The 20,556-nt window shown below is 42.1% G+C and overlaps 1 protein-coding gene across 1 annotated transcript in view; it reads left to right on the top strand.

Annotated features, from left to right (window-relative positions):
• Positions 1-20,556, top strand: part of Arfgef3 (ARFGEF family member 3) — a 165,182-nt gene that overhangs the window by 83,180 nt on the left and 61,446 nt on the right. The window contains exons 7-12 of the mRNA XM_031380518.1: positions 1,680-1,722; positions 2,394-2,472; positions 7,691-7,795; positions 8,637-8,970; positions 13,965-14,077; positions 14,818-15,716. Of these exons, the coding sequence (XP_031236378.1) occupies positions 1,680-1,722; positions 2,394-2,472; positions 7,691-7,795; positions 8,637-8,970; positions 13,965-14,077; positions 14,818-15,716 (1,573 nt within the window). The remainder of the gene's footprint in view (positions 1-1,679; positions 1,723-2,393; positions 2,473-7,690; positions 7,796-8,636; positions 8,971-13,964; positions 14,078-14,817; positions 15,717-20,556) is intronic.

The following is a 20,556-nucleotide window of genomic DNA, read 5'->3' as shown; positions in this document are numbered from 1 at the left end:
GTACATAACTATATTAGGTGTCAACTCCTGTGCCTCAGGCTTCCAGTGCTGAAGTTTCCATTAGAGTGGTAACAGGTACAGCTGAGGAGGCCTGGTTGTATATTGCAGAGGTTGTATGTCTCCAGTCTGAGTTGTAGGTGGCCAGTCAGCCTACTGGGCCTGCTCATCATTGACTATCTAGACTCAACCCAGTCAAAGGCAAGATCCAAGATCCAGGGGGAAATTGCTCTTCTCTGTAACTTCCTTTCTCTTACTCAGGTGTTTCTTTAGAGATTGATTGCCTACCCCGGAAAATGAAATTCTCAGGATGGTAACATTTGAAGCATTTGTGATGTCTTATAGAGGAATCTGTCAGTCTTTCCACCTAAAAATTAGATACTTTTTCAGGATCTGTTAAAGAAGAGTGTCTATCAACATCATGAGCTTTGCTCTAAGGAAAGTTGTGTGGTCTCCCAAGGACACTCAGGATTACCTGGGAAGAATGTATATATTCATCACTGGAACGAGGTCCTCGGCCAACTCAGAATGAGGAAAATCTCAGTACAGCAGAAAGACAATATCTAGTGGGAAGTGCAAAGGCATTAGAATACAGAACAGTTTCCACATCGTGCCTGCAGCCTCTACCCCTTCCCCAGACAAATCACAGTCCTGACTTTGTATTCTTGGAAATACTGAGTTCTCATCTCACTTTATTACTGAATAATTTAAATGACCAAATTCACTTCTGAGTTGTAAGCTGCTGATTTTTCAAAGTGAAATTGCCACATATAAAGATTTTATATGGCTGGGGTATAGACATACCTCTAGCTTTAAATGTAATTCGGACACCTTCTCTTAGCAGTTGTTTTGGAGACACGGATATAAAATCCCACAAAATCTGTTGTGGAAGTAGCTGAATTTGCAATTTTGAATACAGAACAGTAGACATATGCACCTGTAGTCAGTCTTTAAAGTGCAGCGCTGTGGACTGACTCACGTGCCTGGTAGCTAGTTGGCATGACAGTGCCCCCTTATCAACCAAAGCTTGCTACAGAGAGGTAGGGAACCTGAGTCACCTCCTTCCCATACTCAGGTCTGCAGTCCCTGAATTATGCCTGCCGTGAAAACATGAGCCATCTTATACATAAGCCTCTTTCACTTCCTGATTTTCCTAGGTGATGGCTCTGCTCAAATAGTTCTGGATCTACCTAGCAACTGCCAAGAGAGGTTGCTTGACAGTTTCGAGTTAATATGTACTCCCCTTAAACTGCAAGGTAGTGCGTTGTTCATCTTTGAACTGGTATTCCAAAATCCAGCAAGGATGATTCTTCTTAAGACAGAGCCTAGATCTGTTAAGACCAAACATAGTATATCCTGTCACCTTGAAATGAATTATTGTCCGTTTTTAAGTACACACCACCTCAAGTTATAGCCCAAGAATGAAATACACAATGTGGCTTAAAATTCTAAGAAGTGTTTAAACTCTTGAGTAGTTTAGTTTGGAGATGGACACACTCATACTCTTTCTCATTAAGGTCTTGTGGGGGGAGGTGATGAAATGCTTCTAGCATGCTTGAGTAAGACATCTGAACCGAGAAGGCTCAGAATGCCATTTTGTTTCTTAGAACTTTGCATTATCTAAGAGCCAGGACTTTTCTTACTCAAGTCTTCTAATTGTTTCTGTGTGTCTTCCTCACTAGATAATTGAAAACCCAGATGTTCCACAGGAATTCAGGAGTCAAGGTATGGGGTTTAGTTTTTACTAGACCTTTTAAAATGGGAGGGGAATAAGAACACCTACGTGGTGCATGGAACTGAAGGTATAAAGATGACCCAGCTTTTGTTTGGCTTTGCCTTGCTTAGTATTATCTAACCAGCAGCTGTCTTCCTTCTGTTCCAACACCTTCCTGTGCCAACTGTGTAGGGGGAATTAGCATTTTACATCCCTCCCATTTGGAGACTTTTAGTTCTCCCTCCTTCCCTCCCCTCCCTCCCTCTCCTTTCCTTCTTCCTTCCTTCCTTCCTTCCTTCCTTTCTTTTTTTTTCTTCTTGTTCATTATTAATGGATTCAAGCTTAATTGCTAAGTTGAGAAGTGTGGAGAGAGTTATAGAAACCTGAGTAGCATGTTATATGTTCTTCTAGAATTACATTATTTTTTAAAAAATTTTATTGTACAACTTTGCATTAACTGTGGAAGAATTTTACTTATAATGAAAAACAACCTTATATTTTCTCCCTGGGCTGTATTTTGTGTGTTTTATACTCTCCTCCCCGTTATTTTTCTGATGGTCTAAAAGAGGCCTCACATCTAAAAATCATCAAAACCAATCTGAAGCACAGGATGGGGAAGATATTGAGGGAAACCCCAATGGCCCACCAGTGTCTAATGCTTAGCACCCCCTCTGTTTTGAAGGCTTAACAGTAGAGGCCCTTTGTGATGACGTTGTCTCTGTCCTCGCAGTTCTGTGTGAGAAGCTACAAGCCTCCATAAAGTAAGTGCCCTTCTATCCTGGCTGGTATCCAATAGTGGTTCATTTTGAAACGACTTCTATCTACAGCATCACTGAAGTTCTATTGTATCTATCTGGACAGTAGTTCCTTCATACCTGTTGTAAATGTCACTCAGATGAAGGGATGAGATGAAACCCTAGTAAAGAGTGGTTTGTTCTCTGTTCTAACTAACCCTAGGCCTCTAGCCTCCATACAATTTAATCTTCCAAGACAACTGATTCAGTCTGGTTTTCTCTCGGCTTTTGACTGCATTGTTCTACTTGGCCTCATACTAACTTTGGCAATTTGTTCTAATCTTCTGGCTCCTTCTTATTCTGTCTGTATCTGTGTCTAGCTTGTTCTCTCTCTAACCTGTCTCCATAAGACTGCCATGCATACACACCACACAGTATATACCACACCACTACATGTCTGCATTCTTTAGATGTGATCCTTTGCCAGCCCCTACCATGACTCATAGTTTTGATAGGTTGTGCATAGTCTTGGATTTTTGTTGAGATTCCCCTTTTCATAGTCCTACCTCTGTAGTTTGTTTCCTTGTGGTCTCTGCCAATAATTTCAGTACTCCAAGATGAAGGGGGTGGAGTTTCTGTAGAAGTTGGAGTGCCAGATGCTTAGAGTCGCTGAGGAAGCTTGTATGCCTCTGTGGATACCCCAGTGTTCATTTCTTCCTTCTTAGGAAGTGCTCATGTTTGTATGGTCTCTTCTGAATCAACTTCTTTAATTTCTTCTTTTTTTTGTTAGCTAAACCAGACATTTCCTCTGTCTTTTAAGTAGCTTTTTTCTCTGTGAAATTCCAATAAGCAGTATTTCTCCTTACAATCATTTTCAGAACAGTACCCCAGGTACTTCTCAGGGCTTAGGCTCAATAAGGACATGTGATTGTGATATACTTAGTCTCTGGAGGACTCTGAAGATATACTGAGGTATTCAGCATAATTCATAGACCTTGGAGATCTACTATTATTAGAATTCTATACTAAAGAAGCCGAGCTGCATGGTCCCTCTTTAGCTCAAGAGTTTTTCAGAGAATAATTGGGCTTAGAGTATATGTGATTCATTCTTAGTCTGTCATCTGCCACTCTACCCCAATCTCCCTCTCTAAAGACTGTCAGATAGGAGTCTGTACCAAGATGGCATGGAATCAGTAAGGCCAGCCAGAGTGGCCATATCAAGTTTCTAATTCTACTCAATCTCTTATACAAGTGTTTGCGTCCTTCTCTTATTTTTCTAATTAAATTCAAATATGAACCAACAGTCAACAGGTTCTCCAGGGAGGGAATGAGGATTAAAAAGAAAAAGACAATTAGACAAAACTATAACATGACTCTGGCCAGTGCTAAGACTGAAGTGGGCTTATTTTTTTCCCAGTCTGTTTTTATACCATTTTAATTACATGCAAATAATAGGGTCAGTTCTAGGTTAGGGAACAAATAAGGCAATAAACAAAGTCCAGCACGATCACTGTTTCTAGGGGCGTATCAGGATGACCACGATATCTGAGATATCCTAGCCCAAAGGCAAATCCTTGCCTGAAGCCTGCTTCTTTGTTCTAGCCCAAAGTCAGATTCCTGCCGGAGCTTACTGTCCTGTCCCAATGTCAAATTCCTGCCAAGCTTCTAGAAGCAGCTCCAAAAGCCCTCTACATAAAAGGTATCAAACACTTGGAGAAAAAAAAAAATTTAAACCCACTTCTGAGAACTACAGAGATTCTGAAAATGCTGATGATTATCCTCCCAGGAGGTCGCCTCCCTGTCTGAGTGATTGCTTAGCCTATGTGGCCCAGAGGACAAGTGCTGAGAAGTGTTCTGCTTGGATTGTATACCTGGGAAGAGCTCAGCAGTGGGCAAGCAATGAGAACATGAGTAGCTAATCTGCCAACTATGAAATGCTCTAACAAAAGACCAGGAAGAGCAGTTCTCAGCCCTTCTAAGTAGGTAGCACACCTCCCACCCCTATATTTTAGAACACTTAGCTAGGTTCTAGGCTCCTTCCTACTCCATGCATCCAAGATTTGCCGGAGAGGCTTGTACACTGTGTACATGTTCCGCAATCTCTAAGTGAGGAGCATGTGTGGAAGATCTTTCGACTTTCGATGTCTCCATTTAATAGCAAGACCATAAGTACCTAATTCCCAGACTGCTGCAACCCACATCTAAGCTGTCATACGATCTCAAAGGAGACTCCAGGGGAAGGGGGCAGTTTACTTGGCAATACATTATCCTGTCAATGATGCTGATCCTGGGTCCAGCAGTGTCCCAGCAGGCTTTGCAATTATTCACAATAACCCCAGCTCCTCAACATTTTCATCCTATACTATATCTGATGACTTCAGAAATTGAGAATCCTTATTTTCTATGTTTACTTTAGTTGTGTGTTGCTAGACGACCAGTCTGAGGAAGACATGTTTTTGCACTGGGACAATGAATCTTCTTTTAAATGAGCCCAGTTCATAGTCAGAGCGATTAGTGAAGGAACAGTGAAGATCTTTCCAGAACTGACTTTTGAATGAAACTTGTAATTGACAGTGTGGCTCTGCTGTCCAGCCCTCTCCAGTCTATCTAAGCATAATCATTGCCTAGACACATAGCACAGTCTGTGGGTCCCAGGCTCATCTGGAATCTGGATTTCATGTAGCTCAGACCAGCCTTCAATCTTTTCTACTGCTGAAAATGAACTTGAACTCCAGATCTTCCTGCCTCTGCTCCCCAAGTGCTGGGATTACAGACATGCACCACCCTGGCCCCCAGCTCCACTCTTTTGCCGACATGATCCTTACATCCTGTGCTTCACCCCAAAACCTTCCAGTCCAAACTGTTTCTTCCTCTGTCTTCGTTTGTCTACCTCCTCTCCACAGCTCCATGCCAGACATCTGCATGGACTTCAGAACTCTACAAAGGCAGCATGTCCTATCAAATTCCTCCCAGGGCCTTTGGGAAGGGGTGCTTCTCTTATGCAGTATCATAGAAACTTACATTCAGTGATGATTCATTTACAGCACTTGTCCCCAGCACTTAGTCTGTGTGCCTCTCCATCTCTTCCCACAATGAAGAGTGTGCTATTTTCAGAGCAGGGCAGTGGCAATGGAGCTTGTAGGCAGGAAAGACTAGAAATATAAAGCTTTTACTTGGCCAGCAAAGGATTAATGTTTCTTGCCCTTCTTATTCTTCTGATCAAGCAGTAATCATCACCTTCCTTTCGCCAAATGGTAATAATTTCTGTGCCAGCTCACTATACCCCTCTCTTCCATCCTCAGAGAGCACATACGAATAAAAGCACTATTCTCTTTTCAATGTGTTGACATTAATCACGTAATATGAGGGGCAAAGATCTTTTAGTCTGTGGGTTGGTGAACATTTTCTGTAAACTCTCCCAATGGGCTTTTTTAAATTTTTGGCTTTATAACCCCTTTGAAACTTAAACACAGCTTTAAATTCAAAGAGTTTGGCCTGTGAGCTATAGTTTGCCAGCCAGTTTTAGACTCTTAAATTGTTTGGGGGATACTATTGTTAGAGCTATCTCCAGTCTCTATCTCAGTCTGCCTTGTTTTCCAGTGACACATCCTTGTCAGTTTGGCAGGAGTATAGATTTCTAGGCTCTGGGGCACATTGGGCAGCTTCCTCTAGTAATTACACAGCCGAGCTTCCCCTCCACACTTCCTGGGTTAGGGAGTTATTTAACGGTTGAGAACAATGAGCTTCTTTTCTGGCATTTATTTTAAATTAGGAAAAAACGGGAGTAACTGACAATTATTTTTATTGGTACATATCTCCTTTTATGGACAGCCTACCCCATATAAGATTCTTACATTATTTCTCTTTAGAATATGTGTACTTCAAGCAAATGTGTCTTTGAAATTTAACTTTTCTCCATTCTCATGAGTCTCACCACAAACTAGAAATATAGCACCCTTTGGTAACACTGAGAGGAAACCTAGGAATGTGTTTCATATAGAGTTGTCTTTTCCCTTATTAGATTATCAAGACAGCCCATAATGAGAACACATACACACACACACATACATATACACACATACATATTGATGCATATATGTGAGGATGGAGAGGTAGTTCAGCAGCTAAAAGCTCTGACTGCTCACCCAGAGGACCCAGGTTTGATTCCTAGCACCTACATGGTGGCTAACAAATGTCTGTAATACTTGTTACACACAATATCCACTTCCAAAAGATCCAATACTGTCCTCTATCCTCTAAGGGCACAAAGGACACATGTGGTACACAGACATACATGCAAACAAAATAGCCAAACACATAAATTAAAAATTTTAAAACATGTTTCCTCAATAAATAAAGAAGAAACATCAATTGGCAAAGTATTAGCTAATGAGATAATATGGTGGCTAGAGGTGTTATTAAAGTGCTTACTTAGCCTGCATGAGCCCCTTGGCTTAAGCCCCAGTACAAAGAAGAAAAAAGAAGATGGTGTGGGAAGAGATAGGAAAAGAAAAGATGATATAAATGGTTTCTTAGAAAGTTAAGCCACCAGTGATAATTAGCATTTCTGGCATGTATAGAGTCTGGCTAACCTGTCACCATCTGTCCACATTATAGACAATGTACTATTCTGATATAAGATGTGGATATGATAAACTGTGTGTGAGGAGCATAAAACAATGGCCATTCTGTTTTACACTCAGTTGTTTTACAAATACTCAGAAGTATTTCTCCAAAGTAGAATTTATTAGTCTCTCCAAATCAGTGTAAGTCTATCACTTTGTTAGGACTGCCATAATGGGGTACCAAAGGCTGAGTGCCTTGAACAGGGGAGCTGTCATCTCCTCACTATTCTGGAGGCTGACAAGACTAAGGTCAGGGTGATTCTTCTGAGCAGTCAGAGGACCTAGTCCACTCCTCCACCCCTACCTCCCCACTTGCTTAGTGGAGACTCTTCTCCCTATGTCTCTTCATACAGTCTTCCCTCTGCATGTTTTGGTGTCTACAGTTTTCCTTTCTGAGGGCTCTTATGTTATACTGGATTTTACAAACACTTGAACTTTGCTTCAGAGAAGACCACCTTGCTCAGCTGCTGGGGATTAGGATTTTATTCTAAAGGACAAAGCTCTACCTGCAACACTAACCACACACCTTCTTGGGTGATGCCTAACATTTCTCCAGGTTCTGCCCCAATGCTACCTCTCTCATTTTGTCTTATGTTTCACCTGCCTTTGTGTGTCTGCAGTGACAGCCAGCAGCTACAGCTTCTGTACCTGGAATGCATTCTCTCTGTGCTCAGCAGCTCCTCTTCCTCCATGTACCTGCACAGGGGCTTCACTGACCTCATCTGGTGAGCATGAACTTTGATGCCCCCACGACCAGCCAAGGACTCCTGTAGTTGTGTCTCAGTACCATTCTATAGCCCTTGTGAACGACCAATGGTTTCATCCATGCATATGTGACCTCCAGGTGGGAGAATTGCTTTGTTTGTTTATATCACCCCAAATTCCATAGACACACTAATGTTTATTACTAACAAATATGCCTCCAGCAGCCTTCTTATGCCATTTACATCAGTGGGATCACAAGCAAACAGAACCAAGTGACTTCTGGCTTCTCAGTTTGTTCTAAAAGTATATAAACATATCAGGAATGTCTATGGGACAAGAAATTCTAACCCTGAACTGGTCTTTATCTCCACAAGAATGCTAATCACCTACCTATGTCCAGAGATTCCATGAAGTAACAGGCCCAGCAGGCAGCCAATTGGTAGGCCATAGATCCTGTTTTATTGGCAAGGAGGAAGCCGAATGATGAGAATTGGTGTGGGACTTGAAATTAACGCCTTATGCGAGAAATAATTCTGTTACTCATAGGAAAATGAAACTTGATAAGGACACCTTTTAGCATTCTGAGTCCTAGTTGTTCAAATACACACATGCACACACGCACACAGGGGAATGGTCCTTGAATGCTTCCCTAGATGCTTTATTTAGTTAACATTAAAGTGAGAAATGAGGAAGACTAGGTATACTGAGTGTAACATGGTCAAAAGAAGGATTTTGATATCTCAGATAGAGATATCTGCTCTCCCTGGATATTTCTGTGGCATCCATTTGCCTTCCTAGTAGCATTCATATTTTATTACTTGGATACCAGTGAGGATGACTTTTCCTCTTGCCTCTTCCCAGGAAAAGCCTCTGCCCTGCTCTTGTTGTGATCCTGGGGAACCCAATTCACGACAAAACAATCACCTCTGCTCACAGCACCAGCACCAGTACCAACATGGAGTCGGACTCTGCCTCTCTTGGTGTGTCTGACCATGGCCGAGGCTCAGGCTGCTCCTGCACTGCACCTACCCTCAGTGGGCCTGTGGCCCGCACCATCTATTACCTTGCAGCTGAGCTTGTCCGCTTAGTAGGGTCAGTGGACTCCATGAAGCCAGTGCTCCAGTCCCTCTATCACCGAGTGCTCCTGTATCCCCCTCCCCAGCACAGAGTGGAGGCCATCAAGATCATGAAAGAGGTAGGGAAGTATGAAAGAATGCCTTGGTTTTGTCCACAGGAATATCTATGCAGTGTCCTATATGCAGAAGCATCTAAACTGTTTGTCATCACTTGCTGGGGTATCATTGCTACCACAATGAGTCCAATAACAAACAATTTTGAAATTGGTAGTCATTTATTTTGGGAGTTGTGGTTTAAAAAATTTTAGACATTCACTGGCTCCATCCTCTTTGGTAATTAGCTATGTGTTTGTTAAAACTCTGTTAGATATACACCTGAAATTTTGTACTGCTGGTATGGGTTCTTTTTTCTGAAGATATATATGTTTTATCACCTTGATAAAATCAGATTTCAAAATGACTTGCCAGGTGCTTGTCAGGGTAGGCCTATGGCCACAAGTCAACTTCCGATGGTGGTAAGCCATACAACCACAGCTGTATGTAACAAGTCCCATGGCCACAGGTCAACTTCTGATGGTGGTAAGCCATACAACCACAGCTGTATGTAACAAGTCATACATGTTTCCAGATGATGATGGCCCCTTTGTCATCTCATTTCTCCAGCCAAGACCAAAGAGAAATTAAATTTTAATTGCTTCTTGGTAATGTTTTTATGAGATCTGACCATAATGAAGACTGATATTTCTAGAAATTGAACAATCCAGTTTTAATTGCTGGTCAAGAAAATATAGTGAGCATATAAAACCTTTCTTTATATCTTTTCTACTCTATGCCAGGTGTGCCATGTTCATTATACCTTTAACAGGTTGTATATCAACTTTATTGTTACCAATAAGGACTGTGGCTTCTTTTCCCCACTCTTACATCAAGGGATGGCATGGAAATCTCAGATCCTATCCCTGTTTGGTTGATGAGGACTGTATAGCTTTGAAGAGAAGGCTGATCTGCTATCACCTAAGCTACAGGACCTGGCCACCAGCACCCCTTCAGACACACCTCTATCCTGTGTCAGTGGATCCTCAGAGTACAAAGACAAGCAAAAGGGTTGGCCAAGCAGGCTCAGTTCTTTTAATTCTATCCCATTCTTCAGCAAGTGCTGCTTTGCCACATCATGTTGAATCCTTCACAGTATGATATGGACAAAGTCACTGTACCCTCCCATATATTTTGTATAGGTTACTTTTGTGTATTTTCCCTCTGGCATTTAACCCAAGGTGTTTCCCAAGGGCATTATGCAGAGCCAATACTAGAATTAGATGTCTTCTTCTGAGAAGTGTTTGCAGCCAGTGCTGCCCTGGGAAGCCAAGCAGATGAATTCCAGCCATGTTGTTCTAGAAAATAATGTCTCTGCTTTATAGGGCAAAACTGTCAATTTGGAAAAGGTGGTTACCTAGACACCCAAAATGCTCAGGGTCTTTGCACACAGAGAAAACCACTGTACCTAGAGTGTTTGCTTGCCTTTCTGTTTGTTATTTCCATGTACATCTGTGTCATATGCAACATATGGCTATTTGTCAAAGACATGTAGGACACTGTGTTTCATACCGTACCGTTCTCTCTCTGGTTCTACCTCCTGCCCAATAATAAGTATGAAAAAATAAAGTTCTTTCCTTTGGTCTACCCTGTGGATGCACTTTAGAAGTTCATAATGGTCAGACCTAGAACACCAAATCACAGATGCTATACCTCTCATGCCTACCTTAAGATGAGATTTTAAAAGCTGGGATGTATTTCAGTGGTATACTGCTTGATTGATAAACACAAGTCCCTAACACTAGGCCCCAGTGGGGTGGGGGGTGTCTAGGACTGTAGTTCAGTGGGAGTCTTTGCCTAGCACACCAAAGTCTCTGAGGTTTGGTGCCCAATACCACAAGAAGACACAAAGGTATTATCTTTTTTTGAGTGTTTATTGGGGGGTGGGAATCTTTCAGAAGACCTCTGTCCCCTTCCACTTTAGGTTCTGATGCATTTAACAAGTACATGACAAATTTAGAAATTTAGGCATTCAAGTACATTATCTAAGTTAAATTAGAGGATAAGGTGGGCTTCCAAGAGAAACTGAGGTTTTGTAGTCTTATCTTTAGGGTTAGTGGTATAGCTTAGTATTACAGAACATGCTGAGCATGCATGAAGCCCATCCCCAATACCAAAGAAAAACAAAATCCCCATCCCTCGGGGACGTATTCAGCCCTTCAAAAAAATGGAAGAAAGAAAAGAAATTCCCTTGACATGTAACTATTTCCGAGTAATATTTCTGTTCATACTTAGGCTTATGCCTCACTTTGAAAATTAAGGGTCAAAACAATGGGATTTATGTTCAACTTTATTAATTAATTTTAAATTTAACCTCTAAATGATATTCCCATAAATATGTGTAGAATATGGAAACATAAATCAGTTGGAAATGAACAATTTCCAACAAGAATGTTATATATGAAATCTTGTGGGAAGGCAGCCCTTACAGAGCATAAGCTTGTTAAAGTAGAAAACCTAAAATAAACATTCCACGTCTCCAACCCCTTTCTCTGTTGGAAAACAGAGAAGGATAGATTTGAAGTAGCAGAAAGAAGTAAGAGTCAAAGCAAAAAGTAGTGTGAGACCTTGCGTTACAGCCCAGACTCGTCAAATGGGAGCAGGTGATAGAAGGGTTGTCCCTGCCTCTGTAGAGAAGGTGGTGACCCGTGGGTCTGGGTTACAACAGCGACAGACTTTAAAACAACCTTCAGAAAGTCGTCTTCAGAGATATCTCCTGGCTTCAAGTGCAGGCAATGGGATTAGTGCTCTGGAAGGTTCCAAGATTGTGAATGACAGCTTCACACTTCTGGTTACTCAGTAGCTGTTAAACATGGGACACTCAATAAAGAGGACGAGAAACTCTGGTAGTTGATGGTGGCCTTGGTGACATGTGAAGAGGACATAAATTTTTCTACCATGGAAAGGACAGAATAGAGTAATTCACTTTGATCTAAAATGTACAGCTGGAGAGATGCCTCCACAGTTGGGAGCCCACACTACTCTGGCAGAGGTCAGTTCCCAGCATTCACATCAAGTAGCTCACAGCTTGCCTATAACTCCAGCTGTAGTAGAATATGAATCTGATGCCACATTGTGGCCCCATTGGGCACTTGTACTCACATGTGCATATACTTTTGGAGACATACACACACACATGTACACACACACACACTTAAACAAAATAAAGTCTTTAAAATTCACAACTAATGTAGACTCTTACAACATTCTCAAATGCTGAAAAATTCATCTTTTCCCAGCCAGGCTTTTTTTTAGATAAAACCGCAATTTCAGATTATATTTTATAATTTAACCCTTCGGCATAGATAGAATACATGCAATAGTTTCAAACAGATATCAGCATTTAGGAACAGGCTACAGATTCCTTAAGCAAGGAGAAAGATCTAGAAGACAACTTTTTGTTGTTTCTGGATCTCAGCTTTTTCCCACACTCAGTGACTTTGGACCTATGTGAAAATGTCCAAGATGTACAAAGAGGAGCATCACATAAAACTTGCCCTCCTGGGAGTTAATTCTGCCTGTCTATACCAATTCCATAATCCTCAAATAACTTTCTACAGAAATATCTATGTTGCCTCACCTCGCCAGACCAGTCCCTATAAAAAAGGACATTTTGTTACTAGTAATTGTATATTCTGCACTTATTTGAAAAAAGAGGGGAGAAAAGCATGACTCCAAAGACATGTCAGGAGTCTCGGTAGTACTCCCATCTCTGCAGCTACTTCAGAAGGAACTGAAGAACTCTAAGAAAAATCACTGGAAGAACATGTCAGCTGGGAAGCTGATGGCCCATAGCATAGCAAGCAGAGGCTGCCTCACTTAAAATCATTTAGTAAATCATCATCCCCAGTGTACTGTTACAACATGCAGGGACTCTGGCCAGAGAAGATAGAAACTAAATATAGTCAAAATGGTACTGATGGAATAATGATTTAGCCTAAGAGAAAAGGAGATTCGGTCCTTGGCAATAACATGGATGAACCTTACTGAGAAATAAGTTAAGTACGGAAAGTAGTACCACTTGATCACATTTCTATGTGAATTCCAAGTGTGCTGAACACAAAGAAGCAGATAATAGAATTGCGGTCACTGGTGATGCAGAGACGGAAGTTAGAGAGATGCTGACTAAGTGACTTAATATGAAGAAGTTATAGAGAGCCATTGTACGGGCCAGTGACTATAACAGTGTAGCAATTCTATTTGTAGCTAAGTATTTTGTAGCTTCAATTAATTTTATTAAAATGTATGTTGAATATCATTAGTCCAGAAGTTTCTTGAGTTCTGCCATAATTCCCGAAGTAGAAAATACCTTGGTACAAAACCCTCATTGCCAAAGTTTTAAAAATACTGTTAACATTGCCATCAGGCTGAAAATACAAGTTGTATGTGAAAGAAATTGGATGTTTAACTTGGGTTCTACATTAGTCCCTTCCTGTTGCTGTGTCAAAACACTAGGAGCCTTATAGAAGAGAAGGACTGTTTGACTCGACAGCTTCAGAGGGTAAGAGTCCATTGTGGCAGGGAATTGTGGCAGCAGACAGAAATCTTGGTGTCAGGAACAATCGAGAGGTCACACCTCAAGCTGCAGGTAGGGAAGGGTAGGGGGACCAGGGACGAGGCATCACTTGTGTTACCATAGTGCCCACCCCAATGATACACATCCTCCAGCAAGGCCACATCTAAACCTACCCAAACAGCACTCCCGTGTAAGATCAAGAATGTAAATGCCCAAGACTTCGGATGATATTTCATTCAGACCACCACAAGTTTCACCCTGAAAATACCTCGTTGCATAAGTACCAATAGGCCAAAAATTTGAAAAATAAAGTCCCAAGTCAGAGATTCTTCTGGGCCTAAGTATTTTTGAGAAAAGAGCTTCAACCTAGTAATCATTTCTCTTGTTGTGTCCTTCCCTAAAGAAAAACTTATTTGATCTTGTGATTTTAAAATTTGGTGTATTTTTGGTTTTGTTTCTTTGTGATAACTCACTTTTCTGTTATTTTTCTCCTTTTTTCTAAAGATACTCGGGAGCCCACAGCGTCTGTATGACTTGGCTGGACCAAGCTCTATTGAGTCTGAACCAAGGAAAAGATCTATTTCCAAAAGAAAGTCTCACTTGGATCTTCTCAAACTGTATGTTCCATTTTCCTTTTGGATATGTGTTGGTAGTCCAATACTGCTTCTCTGAATACTTTTCATCTTAACCCCAAATTCACAAACTGTTGATGAATCTACATTTAAAAATGTGCATATTTAAATATTTACCCACAAGCCACATAAAACATCAATTTATTCTACTTATAACTTGCCAGATTTCCATACTGGCTTAAAACTGAATCCACACACTGAAACATCTAAAAACTACCCATTGAATTACTAAAGAGAAGAACTTTTTGGTTTACAGTATGAGCTGTAGGATTCTGTTGCAAGTAGCTTCCATAGAAAACTTAGTAGTATTTGTACAAATAGTATTGGCATACATCTGGTAAGAATTTATTTACACAGAAATGCCTTTATGACTCTTAGCCATAGCAACTGTTTCTGTTTGAAGGTCTGAACATAATACAAAAATAAAATTCTCAGGGTCTGCTCTTGAATAAAACAACATATTTCCTTCTGGAATTTTTACCTGTTCCCAGAAAAGCTAACCAACATAGAAGGCATATGGTTTTGGGTGGAGAACTTTATCTGGAGCTTTTCCCAGCCTGAGCATGTTTGAGTCATTTATTGTCTTGATGTTATACAAGTTATGCAAATTAGACTATCTCTTTTGAATACTGTGCAGTTGGCCAAGCTGATAACTCTTATATATTTGGGGGCATTTCTGGATCTTTCATGCCTGGCTGCTATTTTCTGTCTTGAACACTGTTTAGCATCATGGACGGCATGACAGAAGCATGCATCAAAGGCGGCATTGAAGCCTGCTACGCTGCTGTGTCCTGTGTCTGCACCTTGCTTGCGGCTCTGGATGAACTCAGCCAGGGGAAAGGCTTGAGCGACAGTCAAGCACAGCAGCTGCTTCTGCGCCTTGAAGAGCTGAGGGATGGGGCCGAGTCAAGCAGGGACTCCATGGAAATTAATGAGGCTGACTTCCGCTGGCAGCGGAGGGTGCTGTCCTCAGAGCACACGCCATGGGAGACGGGCAACGAGAGGAGCCCTGACATCAGCATCAGTGTCACCACAGACACAGGCCAGACTACCTTGGAAGGAGAATTGGGTCAGACGACACCAGAGGACCACAAGAATGGGCTCAAGTCACCAGCCATTCGGGAAGGCAAGGAGACAATGGGCAAAGTGTTGGAACCTGAGGCCATCGACCAGCCCGATGTGGTTCAGAGAAGCCATACAGTCCCTTACCCTGATATCACTAACTTCCTGTCAGTGGACTGCAGGACAAGGTCCTATGGATCTAGGTATAGTGAGAGCAACTTCAGTGTAGATGACCAAGACCTGTCGAGGACTGAATTTGATTCCTGTGATCAGTATTCCATGGCAGCAGAAAAGGACTCAGGTAGGTCTGATGTGTCGGACATTGGATCAGACAACTGCTCACTGGCTGATGAAGAACAGACCCCTCGGGACTACATGGGCCATCGGTCCCTTCGAACCGCTGCTTTGTCTCTCAAACTCCTGAAGAACCAGGAGGCAGACCAGCACAGCGCCCGACTCTTTGTACAGTCCCTTGAGGGCGTCCTTCCCCGGCTCCTGGCCCTGTCCAGTGTGGAAGAGGTGGACTCTGCCCTTCAGAACTTTGCCTCTACTTTCTGCTCAGGTTTGTAGACTGTCAAGAACATTTAGAGCTGATCAGGTTTGTAGACTGACAAGAACATTTAGAGCTTTATGCCTTCGTTGTAGTAATCTTCCTGCCTGCGGTTTGAAGTGCTTAAAGCAGTGGTTCTCAACCTTCCTAACGCTGTGAGCCTTTCATACAGTTCCTCATGTTCCTAATACAGTTCCTCTAACCATAAAATTATTTTCGCTGCTACTTCATGCCTATAATTTTGTTAGTGTTATAAGTCATAATATACATATCTGGTATGAAGTGTAAGAGTCCAAAAATCGAAGAAGGAAGACCTCAGACTCAGACGGTTTACAAAACAAAGAGAGTTTATTCAACAGAAAACAACTGGCATATGGGGGTCAAGCATTTTTGAAATGCCCACCCCATACCAAGGCACACAGGCCTTCTTATAGGGAACCAGAGGAACTCTCCAGAGAGATTAAGTAATCTAAAATTTCATTGGTCAGTGCTAGGGGGTCACAGGTGGTCAGTGGTCTGCATTCCTATGTCCTCAGTGTTTTATCATAAGATGAGATAGGGCTCCCCAGTGGAGATGGTCCATCCTGAGGTAAGATAGTTCCCCATTTTTGTGATCCCCAGGCTGTTTTTTGGGAGGGGCTTAATGATCTTGTTCTAGATTTTATGGAGCGGTATCTTTTTTAAAAAATTGTTTATTTATTATATGTAAGTACAATATAGCTGTCTTCAGACACTTTTTCTTCTCTCTCCAGCCCCACCCTATCCGACCTCACTCACTCTGGCCCAAAGATTTATTTATTTATTATATGTAAGTACACTGTAGCTGTCTTCAGACACTCCAGAAGAGGGCATCAGATCTCATTACGGATGGTTGTGAGCCACCATGTGGTTGCTGGGATTTGAACTCAGAACCTTCGGAAGAGCAGTCAGTTCTCTTAACTGCTGAGCCATCTCTCTAGACCTGGAGCTGATATCTTATGGCCTAGTTTCTGGGACTTATCTCTTCCTCGAGCTGGTGCCTTATGGCCTTTTTTTAAATTTTTTTTATTATTAGATATTTTCTTTATTTACATTTCAAATGATACCTCCTCTCCTGGTTTCCCCTCCAGAAAAAAAAAAAAACTGTTCCCTCCCTGCTCACATACCTACCCTCTCCCACTTCCTGGCCCTGGCATTCCCCTACACTGGGGCATAGAACCTTCACAGCACCTAGGACCTCTCTTCCCATTGATGACCAACTAGGCCATCCTCTACTATACATATGCTGCTGGAGCCATGAGTCCCACCATGTGTACTCTTGGGTTGGTGGCTTAGTCCCTAGGAGCTCTGAGGGTACTAGTTAGTTCATATTATTGTTCGTCCTAAGGGGCTGCAAACCCTTCAGCTCCTTGGGTCCTTTCTCTAGCTCCTTCAATGGGGACCCTGTACTCAGTCCAATGGATGGTTGTGAGCCTCTACTTTTGTATTAGTCAGGCACTGTCAGAGCCTCTCAGGAGACAGCTCTCTCAGGCTCCTGTCAGCCAGCACTTGCTGGCATCCACAATTGTGTCTGGGTTTAGTGATTGTATATGGGAAGGATTCCCAGGTGGGGCAGTCTCTGGCTTGTCCTTCCTTCAGTCTCTGCTCCATAATTTGTCTCTGCAACTCCTTAAATGGGTATTTTGTTTCCCCTTCTAAGAAGGATCAAAGTATCCACACTTTGGTCTTCTTTCTTCTTGAGTTTCTTGTGGTTTGTGGATTGTATTTTGGGTATTCTGAACTTCTGGGCTAATATCCACTTATCAGAGAGTGCATACCATGTGTGTTCTTTTGTGATTGTGTTACCTCACTCAGGATGGAAATTAGTTTGGTGGTTCCTCAGGAAAATGGCCATAGTACTACCAGAGCATGTACACAGAAGATGCTCCAACATGTAATAAAGACACATGCTCCACTATGTTCATAGCAGTCTTATTTATAATAGCCAGAAACTGGAAACAACCCAGATGTCCCTCAACAGAGGAATGGATACAGAAAATGTGGTACATCTACACAATGGAGTACTACTTAGCTATTAAAAACAATGAATTTATGTAATTCTTAGGGAAATGGATGGTCTGGAGAATATCATCCTGAGTGAGGTAACCCAATCACAAAAGAACACACATGGTATGCACTCTCTTATGGCCTTTTTTTTTTTTTAATCAACCCTGGACCTTAAATGAAGACAAATGGACTCCTTAAATATAGACAAATGGGGTTTATGTTGTCCTTTCAGCAGGATATTTGATATGTAGCCTCTTTAAAAAGGTCATATAACCCCCTAAGGGGACACAACCAAAAGGTTGAGAACCAGTGGCTTAAAGCATGTTAATAAATCCTAGCTTTTCTTCTGTTGAAAAGAATAAAGGTCTAGAAGACTTACGGGTATGGGTTCATAATGCAGAGACAAGCTCCACAGCCTGGACTGCTCTGCCTGCCTGTCCTTGTTATCAGCAGTCTAGAACAGCTGCTTTTCAGAGCCCAACACTGCTGTTTATGATAATGATCCAGTCTCTGGAAAATGATAAAGTTATAGACACAGTCTGATAGGTTATCTCTCCACTGGCAAAACGAACCAATTCAAGCTGCTCTCTGTTGAGCTCACTGGCCCCAAGGACTGAGGCCTGGGAAGTCAGCCTGGGGAGAGAGAAATGGAGGGAGGGCGAAGAGAAAGAGAGGAAAAGTACATGTGCAGAGAAAAAAGGAGAGAGAGAAGAGAGAGGGAGAGACCAAAATGTCTGGATTATATAGGGAAGAGTCTCTGGGGGAAGGGCAGCCCAGCTCCTTTGATGGAAAGTTCAGGGTTGGGGGCAGGGTATGCCAAGGAAGAACTGAGGGATGCTGGGAGAACCTGGAGGCCAGGTCTGCTTTGATATGTAAAATATGTATCTCAGTCCCTTATGTGAGGGGTGTCTAGAAACTAAACACAGTCTTCTTTTTGAGATTATAATTATGCAATGCATCAGGGAGATGTCTTAGACAGCAAAGACAACCTGAGTCATGAGCCAGATATCTAACTTTGTGATGCTTTTATTATCATATAGTAATTGCGGCATTTTCATACATGTATCTAATGTATTTTTATTATGTTTACCCCCTTTACCCTCTGTTTCCCTCCCATTGATCTCCTTCACCCATGATCCTTTTCCTCTTTCTTTTGTCCCTAATTTATTTGTTGGTAGAGGTGGGCCTAAGGGTGGGAGTGGGGTGGGGGGCTGGAGGGAGTGACCCAATGAATTTCCTTAAGATTGTATATGAGAGAATGGGAGACGGTTTGTTTATGATTGCTTTCTCCCCTGATACCCACCGTAGTATAAATCCTCAGGGAGGGCTGAGGACCTCCCTTTCTATGACAGAACTTTGGTGGGTTCAGTCTTCTTCAAATTTGGTATAGACAATCCCCTCATCTGAGCTCGGGACTGCAAGAGGTATGTTGTCTTAGGTTTTTATTGTTTTGATAAGTGTAACAAAAACCAACTCGCAGAGAGGTTTATTCTACCTCATAGCTTATCGTCCTTCACAAAGGGAAGTCGGGGCAGGAACGCAAAGCAGAAACAGGGGCAGAAGCTCCAGAAGAGCACTGCTTCTCTGGCTTGCCCCCCATGGTTTTCCCAGCCTGCTTTCTTATGTACCCAGGACCATGTGCCCAAGAGTGGCACCACCCATGGTAGATGGGGTTCCTACATTGATAAGTGATCAAGAAAATGCTCTATAGACTTCCCTACAGGCATCTGATGGAAGAATTTTCTCAATTGAGATTACTCTTTCAAGTTAATTCTAGGTTTGTGTAAAGTTGACAAAGAATGTGTCAAGCCAGAAAGTAAGTTTCACACTCACCTTCTCTTCTTTTGTCTCTTATGGTCTTTTTATCCCTTGTTCCCTGGTATCCCCTGAGCCTTGGAGAGATTGGGATTGATTTTCTGCTTATAGCTGAGCATTTAACATTCACTTATTCTCAGCAGATAGGAGTTTTTGCACTTACTGCTTACCACTGTAAAATGAAGCTTCTCTAACCATAGCTGAGAGCAGTACTATCCTGGCTAATACCCCTGTTTTAGGTCAACTTAACACAAACTAGAGCAGAGCAGCGGTTCTCAACCTGTAAGTCACTACCACTTTGGTATATTGGCAAGCTTAGCTACATGTTTGGCTCCCAGCAGGTCACACTCCCAGCCACCCGCATAGGAGCTCTTTAGATTCCTGAATGAAAGACACATATTCATTAATTTTTGGCATGCTGTGACTAGCTCAAAGGCTGAGTACTCCCAACCCTTCCCCTGTTAGCAAGCGCTCCCCTTTGGTACTCCTGAGACTTCTAAACCTTCCCCTGCTACCCCAGGCCCAATAGGGGAAGTGGCCAGTGGCCACTTATCCGAATTCTTACATGGCTGGTTGGCTTCCCATCCTTCTCCCCAAGGTCACAATGATTCTCTCTTTCCTTCCTTTCTCCCACTTCTTAGCCTCCACAAATCTAAAGGTCCCACCTCAGTCTACCTGCCCACCCATTGGCTATTTGCTCTTTATTGGTCAGTCAAAAACCAATTAGGTTGGTGTTTGGACATGCAGATTCCTGATTTGGGGGGCCAGATTAATTCAAACCATTAGAACCAATCCCCAGCACTATGATGGTTGAATGAACCTCTCACAGGAGTCACATATCAGATATCCCACATACCAAACATTTACATTACTATTCATAACAGTAGAAAAATAAAGTTATGGAGTAACAACAAAAATAATTTTATGGTTGGTAGTCACCACATGAGGAAAGGGTTGAGAACCATCTAACTAGAGTAATCTGAGAAGAGGGAACCTCAATGGGGGGGGGGGG

The sequence above is a fragment of the Mastomys coucha genome, unplaced genomic scaffold, assembly GCF_008632895.1.
Source record: "Mastomys coucha isolate ucsf_1 unplaced genomic scaffold, UCSF_Mcou_1 pScaffold2, whole genome shotgun sequence".
In the NCBI taxonomy this organism is placed as follows: Eukaryota; Metazoa; Chordata; class Mammalia; order Rodentia; family Muridae; genus Mastomys; species Mastomys coucha.
The sequence above is the reverse complement of the archived record's forward strand: the minus strand, read 5'-3'. Positions and strand labels throughout refer to the sequence as shown.